The sequence below is a fragment of the Myxine glutinosa genome, chromosome 10, assembly GCF_964187855.1.
Source record: "Myxine glutinosa chromosome 10, kmMyxGlut1.1, whole genome shotgun sequence".
Lineage (NCBI taxonomy): Eukaryota > Metazoa > Chordata > Myxini > Myxiniformes > Myxinidae > Myxine > Myxine glutinosa.
Window position 1 is genome coordinate 101,946,175 of NC_136270.1, and position 14,061 is coordinate 101,960,235.

Below are 14,061 nucleotides of genomic sequence, written 5' to 3' on the forward strand. Positions count from 1 at the left end.
CAAACAATAACTCATGACCTTTATTGCTGTACCAGCTATCCCAGAACCTACAGATCTTGCTTTCCCTTTTGTGGGATCACACGCACTGACGGTAACGTGGCGCAGACCACATGATGTGCGGCTTCAAGGATTCCGTGTCCTGCTGAGTCCGCGAGAACGTTCCGGGCCCACGATGGAGCGCAGTCAGGGCCCAGAGGTCACATCAGCAACTCTATCAGGACTCTTGGTATGACTGACAACGACAAAGAAAATCCATCCTTCTTCATCAACAATAGTGCTTGGGACAAGGTTTTTTTTGTATACAAGATCGAGGCTCGTGTAAGAGATAACATTGATCACAAGAAGACAAACTAACACATAAAACATATGATAAAGGGAGCGGGAGAACAAGATGGAGAGCAGGGACATCGGAAGATCTGTGGGAGGGAGAGGGCTTGGGGGGAGCAGGCATGGGAAGGGGGAGGGGGGGGGGGGTGGGAGAGGTACAAAACACATGGACACTGCTAGGACTTCCAGGAAAGAAGTCGGAATTTCAAAAAAGTGGATCTGGGATGAATGAATGGGGGTAGAATTATTATTATTAAATTAATTAATATTGTTAAATTATTAATTATTAAATTACCTGATGTGACGTCACAATCGGTGAATGTTATGGTAATAAAATAAAAATGAGACGGCTGTCCTTTGTAGATGTTTTCAAACAGGTTGTCTTGTTACGTGACATCGACTCACGTAAGTATTAATTACAATACTTGTCCCATGTATGATAGCTATGTCCTAAACTTGTATGAATAACATGAACCCTCTTACAAGGCGAGCACCGGATGTATCTGCCAAGGGTTATACTAACTGTGAGTGTTGTGCACTGCAGGCTGGTACCGAGTACGAGGTCATCATATACGCCATTACCAATTCAATGGCGAGCAGACCTCTCTGTGGCCTGAAGAAAACATTGCCCAGTGAGTGCATTCACCACCACATTAAATCAGCAATTCCAAATAGTGTGGACTGCAGTAGACATTGAAATATGTAGGTTTAATCATGTACATGATTTAGGTTGAGTGTCAGTGTTTGCCAAGGAGGTGATGCGTGTGTAGATTTGATAATGATCGAGTTAAAAGTGATTTCATGAACGCAGTTACTGGGATGGGAAAAACTGGGATGGAAAAGATATAGTACATTTACAACTTTGGGGGGGGGGGGGGGGGGGGATTTGACAGACCCCTCCGTTTTGGGGGGTTGGGAGAATGGAAGGAAGAAAATTTTTCCCATGCATAGTACTTTAACCTCAGTGTTTCCCAGGTAAAAAAGGGAAATTGTAATACCCTCTGCCGCCAGCACCAGGTGGCGCGACACGGTACACATTTACATAGAGAATTTACGCCCCTCCCCCGGCTCCCCAGACCCCCGCATGAGGCCGCAGCCACATAGCCTATGTTACCCCCCAGACAAAGTTGTATTTGTACCCACAGTAAAGTATATGTGTTTATAGCTGGAGTACCCGGCGTTGCTCAAGCAAAAAAGAACCATTAACATATTTGTGATGAGGGAAAATGTAATTTGAAAAGCAATTACATCCAAATCGTCATTTTACCTTTTCGTTGAATACATGCTGGTGAATATGCCGTTGATCACGTTTCTGAAAAGTATGATGACGTTCAGGAAGAAGAAGCTTTACCAATAATTTTGACCACTTCCGGTATTGTTTGATTTATTCTTCGACCGCTTCCGGTGTTGTTCGATTAATTCGTGTTCAAATGTCTGGTAATTGTTTTGTATTTATTTATGCGAATGTGTATTTGTATACAAGTGTCATAAATCACTCAAGGTTCAAGTCAAGGTTTAGGCACTATAGAGCGATTTTTAAATCTCTGGTTGTCTTTCTTTTCTCCATGCCCATTGGAGAAATGAGCTTGTGAGTCGTGAGAAAATTTGTGTCACGTGAATGTGAGAAAACCCACACACAGTCACACAAAACAGCAGAATGACTCCTTTTCTCTATTTAAACTGGGTGAATGAGTGATTTTTATATTGCAGGCACCTGCAACTCACCACAGGTGAGTTCAATTCCAAAGTAAAGGAGAACCACCTGCTTGAAATCTAATTATTTCTAAAAACTTCTCAAAGGTGCCAATAATATTGTCCGGGCCATTTTAGGTTTTCTGTATGGAATAAGCTAAGATTTAGTAATTTTTTCAGCTTTTTTGTTTTGTTCCACTGCAAACAATTTTCTGGAAAAAATGGTGCATTATCTGAAAAAGGTGCAAGGGTGCCAATATTTTTGGCCACGACTGTAGTATGTGGTTATAATGAGATTATTGCAAAGAGGATTTCTCTTTAATGTAAACTTTTTATTTTTTACTTCCACTCCCCCAACCCCAATGTGAATTAGGCTTGCCTCCGCCAGGCCGTGTGAGGGTCCAAGGCATTGGGCCAGATGCCGTTACCCTGGCTTGGCATTCACGTGGCACCATGTTGTCCGGCTTCTTACTCACGGCCGCCCCTTCTGGAAGCCACGGCCAGCCAATCACACGTCTCTTTAGCCCCCTACTGCACTCTGCCAAGATTACAGGTTGCCATGTAATAATATAGTGTATTTCTTGATGATGGCATATAGAAAAAGGGTTGTTTTGTTTTTAGTTAGAAGACAAGTCAATGTGTTTGTATTTCTCCTTTAGGTCTACTTCCTGGGGTAACTTATCGTGTTGGATTGTGTGCTGTCAGAGGGGCTGCTCGAAGTGTACCTACACCTGTGATCATCACAACAGGTAAGCTGACACATTCATGCTTCCATAGATTTCTATGTGCAAGATATTATCTGAACGAACTAGCGATGACCATAAAAGGCAAGAAATGTCAGCATACCGACTGAGAATGAACAAAATTCCCAAGGTAGGCAGACAATCACGTGACCTCGAGTTGCGCCACTGTCTCGTTGGTACCCAAATGACCCACTCTCTGTGTTCCAATCGCTTGAACGGGCAAGAGGATGGGCCCTTGGAATGGTGACAGTTACACTTACCTATACGCTCAATGAACCGTGCATCACGGGTGTTCGCAGAAAAGTAGAACGTAGAGCCAGTCCAGTTACAAAAAAAAAAAAACTACTGCGTTAACCTGTCCACATGCTAGAATTACAATAACTAGCAACGGTACCTGCCCTATGGGCGGGGCTTCAATTGGGAGGCGCAAATGAAAAGGCAAAATATCAGAAATTGAAGGCTTTTTTTATTTTAAACGATTCATATAAACATCTGTTAAATCATATCACATGCAAATCATCAAAATCTAAACAGTATTTGTAGAATTTCAATAAAAGCCACATCACTGTTTATATCGGTAAATATTATTCCATCGCGTTTGGAAAAACTGGAAAATTGGAAAATTGGAAAAAAAAATGGAAAAACAATATAGCCTATTTTACTCCAGGGGGTCCCAGGATTACCCACCCAAAATATCGTTGCGATCGGTTCAGTCGTTTTTGCGGTACCTGGGAACAGACAGACAGACAGACGGACAGACATTTGGTGAATTATAGTAAAATAAGTGGTACCCAGATCAGTGTTTAATCGTATACCAGTTTGTAAGCTTGAGGTAGTTGCATTTCAATCACTTCAGCATCACCCAAATATCTAAGAAATAGTTTATACCAGCCTGGGTGGAGTAATGCATAGAGCATCAGCTCTGAGTCTGGGAGGTCCGTGGTTCGAACCCTGGCCGAGTCATACCAAACACTTGAAGAAAAATGGTACATGCTGCTTCCTTGCTTAAAACTCAGCATTTAAAAAGGTCAGAGCACAGACAAACAACCATAGGCTGGCAACCATTGCACAGGCCTTGATGAGCCCCAATGGCCTCCTCCTGCAATGAAGTTACTTGTAAAGGGATGCAAATTATTATTACAAACACAGAATACCAAAAAAAACCAAGTGGTTTTTTTTTTGTCTGGGCAAGCAACACAATAGGTTGTTTGCCATTGCTTTCTCAGCTGAAGTCCAAGGCAGGAATTTGGAATGTGCCCACATTGCTGGCACACAATGAACCACCCTTTAATGAAGCAATGTGGGATCTTTCATGTCCACAGCCAGCAAAATGTTCCCTCCGAAAGGCAGTGTTCTCCAGGATGCAACACCTAGCCGGTGGAGCACGACGAATAAGGGTAGCTTGTGTTCAGATGTTACTCATACTTTGGCAGAGAGCGATTGGAGGAGTTAACTCGAATGGAAGTCCATTCTTCTGATATATTCAGTCAGTCCAGCTCAGTCCAGTTTGAGGTGAAGGTGGGAGTGCATCAGGGGTCGGTACTAAGTCCACTACTATTTGTAGCTGTGTTGGAGGTGCTGGCTCGGAACGCAAAGGAGGGTTTACCGTGGGAGTTGTTGTATGCAGATGATCTGGTGTTGATTGCAGAAAGTATGGATGGGCTGAAGGAGAAGATGAACAAGTGGAAGGAATGTATGGAGACAAAAGGTCTGAAGGTGAATATCGGAAAAACGAAGGTGATGGCAGGTGGTAAAGCATGTGGTGAGGTGGAAAGAACTGGGAAGTGGCTCTCTGCTGTGTGCAGGAAGGGTGTTGGAGTGAATTCCATTCAATGTACAATGTGCGCTGAGTGGGTTCATCAAAAATGTAGTGGTTTGAGAGAGTCATTAACCAGTGTGGCAGCTACATTCAAGTGTAAGGTGTGCACAGAGGGAGCTGCAGATGGAGGAAATGTTGAGTTGGATCTTGGAGACGGCGTGAAGCTGGAAGGTGTGAAAACATTTTGTTACCTCGGAGACATGCTGAATGGAGAAGGTGGATCAGACTCGGCAACGGTTGCTCGAGTGAGATGTGCATGGAAGAAGTTTCGGGAACTGAGTGGCATGCTGACGAGGAGGGGAGTGTCGTTGAAGCTGAAGGGAAAGGTGTATGCTGCATGTGTGAGAAGTGTTATGATTTATGGGAGCAAGACATGGGTAATGAACATAGAGCAGCAACAAAGGCTGGAAAGGGTGGAAATGCGAATGGTTCGGTGGATGTGTGGAGTATCGTTGAGAGAAAGACAAATGATGAATTGCGAAAGATGATGGGAATAGAGCCTGTGATTGATGCTGTGAAGAGGAACAGGTTGAGATGGTTTGGTTATGTGTTGAGGAAGGATGAAAGTGACTGGTTGAGAAGAGGGATGGAAATGAATGTAGAAGGAAGTAGAGGACGGGGAAGACCGAGGAAGACTTGGCTAAAGATGGGGGAAGAAGATCCAGATCCAGATTCGGATCCGGCTACTAGAATTTTAAAAGTGATTCTTCACTATTGGGAGATAGAGCCAAAAACGATACGTAGCAGGATATCTCAAAAATTGTGGACGGATTTAGACGAAACTTGGTGGAGAGGTTGTGTGTGTGACAAGGACTAATCGATTTGATTTTGGTGATGCTCTGAATATGGTTTCGGATACGAGAATTATTTAATTTTTAAGTGATTCTTCACCATTGAGAGATCGGGCGAAAAGTGATTATATAACATGATATTTAAAAAAAAGTGATGGACAAGTTATGACTAAACTCTATGGACGAGTTGGTTAGGCGACAAGAACAAGACGATTAGATTTTGGTTCAGGTCCGAATGCAGATCCAGCCTATCAGTGGGATACAAAACAAACTGTTCAGCCTGGCGGAGGTATGTGCTCGACTGACTGCCGTTCTAGTTCTAGTTCTAGTTCGTGTTTGGATGTTCTTGTTCGGTTTTATTTTAAAGTTCGTGCTAATTTGTGAGTATTAGTCGGATTTTTCATACCGTGCTTTTTGAGGCCTACCCAGTTCCGTTGTTGGGCGTTGTGTGTCCACGAACGTCCAAGGACATCCTTTCTCTTTACTACCTTATTTTCACCCCTTACTTTCTCCGAACTTTATACCCTTTGTTTAATATCTTAAATACAAAAAACAAAACAATTTCCTCCTCACCTCACATGCCTCTTCCTCCCCCCACACCCTTCCCATACCCCTGCGAGCATGTGTTGTCTTGCCCCTCCCATCCTCTTTCATCCAACTCCATCTTTTACAGCCAAATTTCACCTTTCTATTCCCATTCTGTTCATGAAGTAATTCCACCACACTCCTTCACGATCTTTCAACCTTTCTCTTTTTTACTCAAATCTGCTTTCACCTAACCTTAAAAAAGAGTAATCTATCTATAATTCCAGTAATCTCTGTGTGTCTGTGTGTCTGTGTGTCTGTGTGTCTGTGACCGCTGTTTCTCGACAACCACGGGTCCGATATACTTTAAACTTGCCAGGTATATTGCTGGGGACCCGAGGATGTGCCTTTTCAAGGTTTGTAATTAATCGGACAAGTACTTACCGAGCTATGTCCAAAAAACGCTTCAACCAATCAGAGAGCAGCGAGCTATCACGTGTGCCGAACGTGGCGATCAGACTCTGCCTCGGACGGCACATTTGACAGCGTATTCATTTATTTCACGTTGGAAAACTATGTTGCCGTTAAACTATGTTTTAAAACGAATTCAAACTGCGATTAAATTAAAACGATTCATCGTAACTGCGATTTGCGAACTTCCGGACAGTGAAGACTGTCCGGCAGCACGCTTTCCGGCAGCCAATCACAGAACGCTTTGTTGCGTAGGCGTGGCCGATGTGAGACGAGCGGAGCTGAGCGCGTTACGAGCTGACCGCCATTACGGTACGTAATTCGATTTCTTATGCGCATTATTTCTCCCAATTCAGTCAGAGCGAAGGGCGGAAGCGAAGAGCGTTGTTTTTTTTGTTTACGGGCGTACGGGCGGGGTAGAGCGTACGGGTAGCGTTTTTTTTTTTTTTTGGCAAGGAACGGGCACCCACGTACGGGCAATATATATATTTTAATTCCAATTGGATTCCACTGGCAAGTAGTTTAAACATCCCGAGTCATCTTATCTCAAGAGTTGGTAACTTCGTGTAGACGTGGGCAAGTATTGGTCACCTACCTCTACCAAGATCCATCAATTCCATTCTAGAGCCCACAAGCTCATCCGTTATCAACTTGGGATGAGAATCTGATGTTGATATTCAGGTATTACACAAGACCTGTAATGGCAGGAGGAAGCATTCTGTAATTTCCAGTAATGTCGGTGACTACACGCATTTGCTTTGTTCTAGGATTGCCAGGAACACCGGAAATCCTCGCAGTTGAAGCCATACAAACCCGCAAAGAGGAAGACTCACCTGTACCCGTTTCAAATCCAGCCAGTGTCGGCATCAGGTGGAACTCGGTGCCTTCGGCTTCCCGGTATCTGCTTTCCTGCCTACCGCAAGATGGCAACAGCACACTATTGCAGGTACAGTGCAATAAAGGTATCTCGGTGTACAAAGTTTGCCTTCTTTCAATGTGCGTCAAGCTGCTGGTTGCAGGAGTCATGTGTGAGTGGTTAGTGTTTCATTTGAAGGGACCATAATGCATTATAAACTATGTATATGCTCTTTTCTTTTCGACACGGTAGATTATTCTACCAAGACAGGTGGAGAGAGCTAGTCTGCCGGGCCTGCAGACAGGTACGCGGTACCGTGTGCTCGTGGAGGCTCTCCAGGGAGACGCTCGAAGCACAGTACTCGATCAGCTTGTCCTGTTAAACAATACAGGTGAGACCGTGGACAATGTTCTCTCATTTTTTTTTTCACAATTCATTTTCATTTTTTCAATTTTCACATTTTTTCAATTCATTTTCAATTTCATTTTCACAATGAGAGCATGTTTAGCAATGACGATTACAAGTGAATATGCATTGTATCTCAAATTTCATTCAGTACCCACAAAAGATGCACACATCTCTGGCATAGTACAAGGATAACGAACAATTAATTGTGCTTTGATGAGCATATCATTTCTTCATTCTGCACTCAACAATAAGCATGGAGAACATGAACAATCTTATGTGCTTCAGGTTTCCAAAATGACACATCGGCATTATAATACAATTCTGTTCTTCCTAATGGAAATGAACTTGATCATCAATCCTCCATTATTTAGTCTTTATATCTGCATGAGTAATCCCAATGCATGACATGGAGGTCGATGTTTTCATGTAAGCTTACTTATTTTCTCATTCCGTGATATAAAAGTACAATTACTCAACTTAATGCAATAAATAATTCATTATTTAACCAGACTCGGTGGCTCAATGGTTAGAGCGGCCTCTCTGAATCTCGGAGGTCAGTGGTTCGAACCTCTCTTCAATCCTACTCATCCCTCCAGGTCTTTAAAACAGCTGTTCACCACCATCTCTTATCTTCCTCCATCCAAAACCTTGATCTTTTCTACCCCTGTTAATTCCCCCCAGATCCACTTTTTTGAAATAACAACTTCTTTCTTTCCTGGAAGTTCTAGCAGTGTCCATGTGCTTTGTACCTCTCCCCCCCCCCCCCCCCCTTCCCGTGCCTCCTCCCCCCAAGCCCTCTCCCTCCCACAGATCTCCCGATGTCCCTGTTCTCTCCGGTTGTACTTGTGTGCTTCCCTCTCTCTCCCCATCTTGTCTCCCGCTCCCATTATCTTGTGTTTCATGTGCCAATTTGTTTTTTGTGATTAATGTTAGCTCTTACACGAGCCTCGATCTTGTACACAAAAAAAAACCATCGGCCAAGTCATACCAAAGACTTCAAAAATGGCACGTGCTGCTTCCTTACTCGGCACTCAGCACTTACGGGCAAACAACCAAAGGTTGTCAACAATAGGTTGCACAGGCTTCATGGGCTCAATAGCCTCCTCCACATTGCAATTCCTTGCTAGGGAATTCCTATATATATATATGTAGCATCAGTAGTATCGTTGAGATTAAATCATACCATGTGGTCCAAGGTTTGGCTCATTTAGTCCATGGGCTGGATAGACCCACCGTGCACCCCCCCCCCCCCCCCAGATTCCTCACCCACTGGTATATTTTTGTCCATTAGGGTCTCCTTGATGAAAAAAAAGATGTTAACAAGGAAAATGTAGGGATGGACTTTATGTTATCACCTTATTTTCATCGGTACCCCCTAGACGACATTCTGCGATTTTTGAATATTTAATTTAAGGGGGTATGGTTACTTTTTTGGCTAGTATGTCAGTATCAACAATCTGATCATTACAATTTATATATCATTTCAAAGGTAATTGAATTACCTCTCCAATGGTGTATTAATATTTCAGCTACCACCACTACACATACATCTACAACCGTTCGAAGTGAATATATATCGACAAGTCTCATAAAACATCGAAAAAATCCCCTCGTATACCAAAACATATTTTTAAATATTTTTTTTAAACAGGTACACGCTATTAATGAGTATTTATAAGATGGAAACACATACAAGAAGATAATCAAAACATATTTTGATTTTCAGATTATTATAAGCCTCAGGAAAATGTGAAAAACCAAGATGGCCGCCAAATCGTCATACGAAAATCTGTAAATTCTCATATTTTCCCTCTCAGATGAGATGCATACATGAATGAAAGTTCCTTTTGTATGTTTTCAGACCCAAGGCATCCATTTCCACCAATGTGTTTAGAAAATAAGTACAACTTATCAAGATGGCAGCCATGTCCAATTGAAAATTGCTAAACATTGGTGCTAATTGATAATAATAATATGCAGTACTAAAATAACAAATACAAAACTGTGTTTCGTAACCTTTCGTAACCATGATTAATACCAAATATGATCAAAATCCATTCACCATGTTCACATTTGCAGACTGCAGAGCGGTCGCAAGGAAATCTCTCGGACGCCGCGTAACCCTAAACCACGGCGTTCCCGACTTTCGTCCGGAGGATTCAATATTTAATCACCCACGGAAATCAAAACAAAATACAAAGTGAGTGAGTGAGTGATATGGAAGTTTTACAACCCTGTCGACACCTTAATGGATCATATTATGGTTAAAAACATGTCGACTATGCATGCACAACAACAACTAAAAATTGGTAAAACCAAGGCAGGTCAACTACCGAACGGCAAATAACAAAATACAAAGACTTATTTCATTATGGTAATACTGAATTAAATGACCAGGTAATTAATGTGGACAGTAACATGGTAAATCACATCTGCAGAAACATAATATACATAATTATATTGTGAAAGTATTCCTAATTGATTAACAATGTTTTTGCAATATCAAAGAGCAAACTCTTTCATGAAACAGCTGGCTAAGTGCCATCATCATCATCATCATCACTGTCATCATCGTCATCATCGTCTTGCGAGAAGTCGTCGACTCCTTCATCTTCATCCTCATCGGAGGCACCCGAATCATCTGAGTCCTCGGTGTCGGTATCACTATCTACATCCGCACGGTCGACTGGTAGTGCGTCTCCTTCAAACCACACCGGTTCAAGCTTGTCACCTTTTCCAACTTTCCAACCATTACCGTCTGCAGGACTTGGGACATCAGGTTGTGGAACGTGTGCCCTCTTCCAGATGGCCACCTGGTAGTTTACTCGCCTAATATGCTGATGCAGTACTGTTACGCAAGGGGGAAGCTGGCTGAGGTCAATATTCCGACCGAGATTAACTGCTCCATCAGGACTGCCACATTTCTCCGTAAGCATTGCGTAGCGTAAGTTGTCTACCTTCTTATACCGGGGTTTCCCGTAGATAGCACACGTGAATGCCTCCAATTCAGTGTACACAGCTTCAGGAACAGTCCATTCGTCTCCAAGGCTCGCTAATACAGACTGGAATGCTGGCATCTTTTGGAGCACTTTAATTGGCCGTATTTTCCCAATGCCCTTGAAGGCACTAGTGGTATCACAGTGCGTAAATGCATGCAAGGCCATCACGGCAGTGCAGAACTGTTGACCATAGCCATGTGCAAGATCTGTGATATTTATGAGCCGCTTTTTATTTCCAGAGCCTGTGTCGAATAGCAGTGTTACATCTAGGGTCGGAGCGTGATGAAGAGCAATGAAGAACACATCGCTATCTGGACTTCGGATACGTACAACCTGGTATCCTCTCTCTTGTGCATAGAGACAGTATATGATGACTCGCGTGTCTGTCTCCTCTTGTGTTGAATACAGGGAAGTAATTTCAGTTCTTTTCATTGTGTTTCCATCATCTGAGCTCAACATGTAGGCATGTCCTTCAACTACGACAACCATCTTATGCTGGAGCAGTTTTGAAGCGAATTCGTTCTCACTCCAAACATCACTCAGAACTTGGCTCAGTTGTATTTTGTTGTGATCATTCATTAAGAAGAGCTTCCAATTGATGGGTTTCTTTGTCAGTGGTCCACGGATAATCAACTTGTCTCCGCATCCTCGTCTTTCACGTTCCATCCCCTTCACCGATTGAGTTTTGTACATGTCTGTGCTGAATACAATGTCGTTCTGCTTGGGCAAAGCATCATATATTCTGTAAGCGATTTGTTGGAAATTGCCTGGGATGTCCTGCAAGGTGTGAAATAAGGCATTGCCATCTTGAATAATTAGGGTATCAGCTCTTGGTAGTGGAACATCTTCTGTATCCTTCAGGAGATATTGCAGACCCTTCGCTTTGTCTGTCTTGGCCAGGAATCCGTCTGCGGTACCCATGCTGTATGGAACTGGAGTGACAGGGTATCTCATCAAATTCGTGTATTCAACACACTCTTGTTCACATTTGCGTCTTTTAGTCTGTTTCATCTCAATCACGGGCTACACATCGTTATGGAACATATACCTGAAATTATACAAAAACAGGATTCGGTCATAAACTGTACAAAACAACCTTTCATTGTTGTAACGATAATTTCACTATGGTACAAAAATGTTAAAACATAATTGATGTTTAGCAATTTTCAATTGGACATGGCTGCCATCTTGATAAGTTGTACTTATTTTCTAAACACATTGGTGGAAATGGATTCCTTGGGTCTGAAAACATAGAAAAGGAACTTTCATTCATGTATGCATCTCATCTGAGGGAAAATATGAGAATTTACAGATTTTCGTATGACGATTTGGCGGCCATCTTGGTTTTTCACATTTTCCTACGGCTTATAATAATCTGAAAGTCAAAATATGTTTTGATTATCTTCTTGTATGTGTTTCCATCTTATAAATACTCATTAATAGCGTGTACCTGTTTAAAATATATATTTAAAAATATGTTTTGGTATACGAGGGGATATTTTCGATGTTTTATGAGACTTGTCGATATATATTCACTTCGAACGGTTGTAGATGTATGAGTAGTGGTGGTAGCTGAAATATTAATACACCATTGGAGAGGTAATTCAATTACCTTTTCAATGATATATAAATTGTAATGATCAGATTGTTGATACTGACATACTAGCCAAAAAAGTAACCATACCCCCTTAAATTAAATATTCAACAATCGCAAAATGTCGTCTAGGGGGTACCGATGAAAATAGGGTGATAACATAAAGTCCATCCCTACATTTTCCTTGTTAACATCTTTTTTTTCATCAAGGAGACCCTAATGGACAAAAATATACCAGTGGGTGAGGAATCTGGGGGGGGGGGGGGGGGGGGTGCACGGTGGGTCTATCCAGCCCATGGACTAATTTATGGAACAATGATCGTCATCAGAGTGAAATTTGAATCTCCTGAAAAACATTGATGATGTGTTGAAACATTGAAAAAACGATGAGTAATTTTTTTGGCATGCATTTATGTTCCCTACATTTCTCTCTGCAGTTTCTGACAAGCAACAAGAAGGTCAAAGCCCTGCCAATTGTGTAGATGGAACCCTTGGTCATACTTATTTGGCTGGCGAGCAGTGGAACACCACTGGGACAGATGGCATCACGCTGTCGTGCACCTGTTGCAGCCAAGGGAGTGGGTACATGCACTGTAACTCAGCTGGTAAGAGCAAGCAGGTTTGTGGGAAGCATAAGGAATAAGGAAGCATAAGGAAGCATAGGACTAAGGACAAAACAAGTACAGATACATTCAAAGTACACAGACCCCATGCCAAATAAATAAATAACACATCCTCCAGCGGCAGCCAACCCATCTGGTGATGCCGCCATGCAGCACATAGAGACGGTATTGGGAGGGAGAGGTGTACAATAATTGATTGATTACGTAATTAAAATAAATAATAATCGTAAAAGAATTAAATTATTAATCAATTGGCTAATATAATACCTAAACCACCACCGTTTCATCTGAATCTAACTTAAAAAAAAAAAAATTAAGCAATTAATTGAATAATTAAATAATCAATTGATTAATCAATAATTCAAAATACCCTTTACAGCGAAATAACTTTGTCATTGTCATGTCCAAATATCAGCTTCCTCGTTCAAAAGGTGCCTGAGATATTGCCCAGATGAGTACTTAATAAATCGATTACAATTAAATAATTAATTGATTAAATTACATAAATGAAAAGGATTATAACTAATTAATTGATATATGCAGGATAATTACATGCCCAGACCGGGGATTGAACCCAGGTCTTCTGGTGAACCGTATCAGTGCTCTGCCATCCGAGCTATCTGGGCAACCCTGACCAAGCATGAAATTTTCTCACACATATAATCGCCCAGACATCTCAGATGGCAGAGCACTGGTATGGTCAACAGAGGACCTGGGTTCAATTCATTATCTGGGCATGTCATTTTCCCACATATGTCAATGAATTAATTGATTAATCAAAATACATAAAATACCGTTTTTGCCAAAGCACATGCTCACTATTGTGCCGAAATTTCAGCTTCCGAGCTCAAAGGATGGCTGAGATATCACCTGGACAAACAAACAAGAAGAAAAGAAAGAAAGAAACCATAGTGAAAACTGAGTACTCCCTTTCAGCGTGCGTCATTGCCGGGCCCCCTTCGGTGCCCGGCGATGACGTCATGCAGCGACTGGAGATGGAATAGGAAAGGAGCGATGTACAATATGTTTGCCTGCTATTATGCAAATAAGTGTTCAAAAAAATATATACAACTCAACTTCATTCAAAACTTTAACTTGCGTTACCAGGAACCGAATGGTCCACAACAGAAATTACGACAGGAATCCTGACATGGCTACCATGCAGTATCTGTGAGGTTTATCCTTTCTTAAACCTGTGGGAACACGTACATGT

At 42.0% G+C, this 14,061-nt stretch overlaps 1 protein-coding gene across 2 annotated transcripts in view; it reads left to right on the forward strand.

Moving 5' to 3' along the window:
- Positions 1–14,061, forward strand: part of LOC137433894 (fibronectin) — a 270,389-nt gene that overhangs the window by 250,384 nt on the left and 5,944 nt on the right. For both annotated transcript variants that reach the window (XM_078785942.1, XM_078785943.1), the window contains 7 exons: positions 36–226; positions 872–959; positions 2,393–2,572; positions 2,679–2,768; positions 7,136–7,314; positions 7,477–7,615; positions 12,663–12,830. In XM_078785942.1, coding sequence (XP_078642068.1) covers positions 36–226; positions 872–959; positions 2,393–2,572; positions 2,679–2,768; positions 7,136–7,314; positions 7,477–7,615; positions 12,663–12,830 — 1,035 coding nt within the window. The remainder of the gene's footprint in view (positions 1–35; positions 227–871; positions 960–2,392; positions 2,573–2,678; positions 2,769–7,135; positions 7,315–7,476; positions 7,616–12,662; positions 12,831–14,061) is intronic.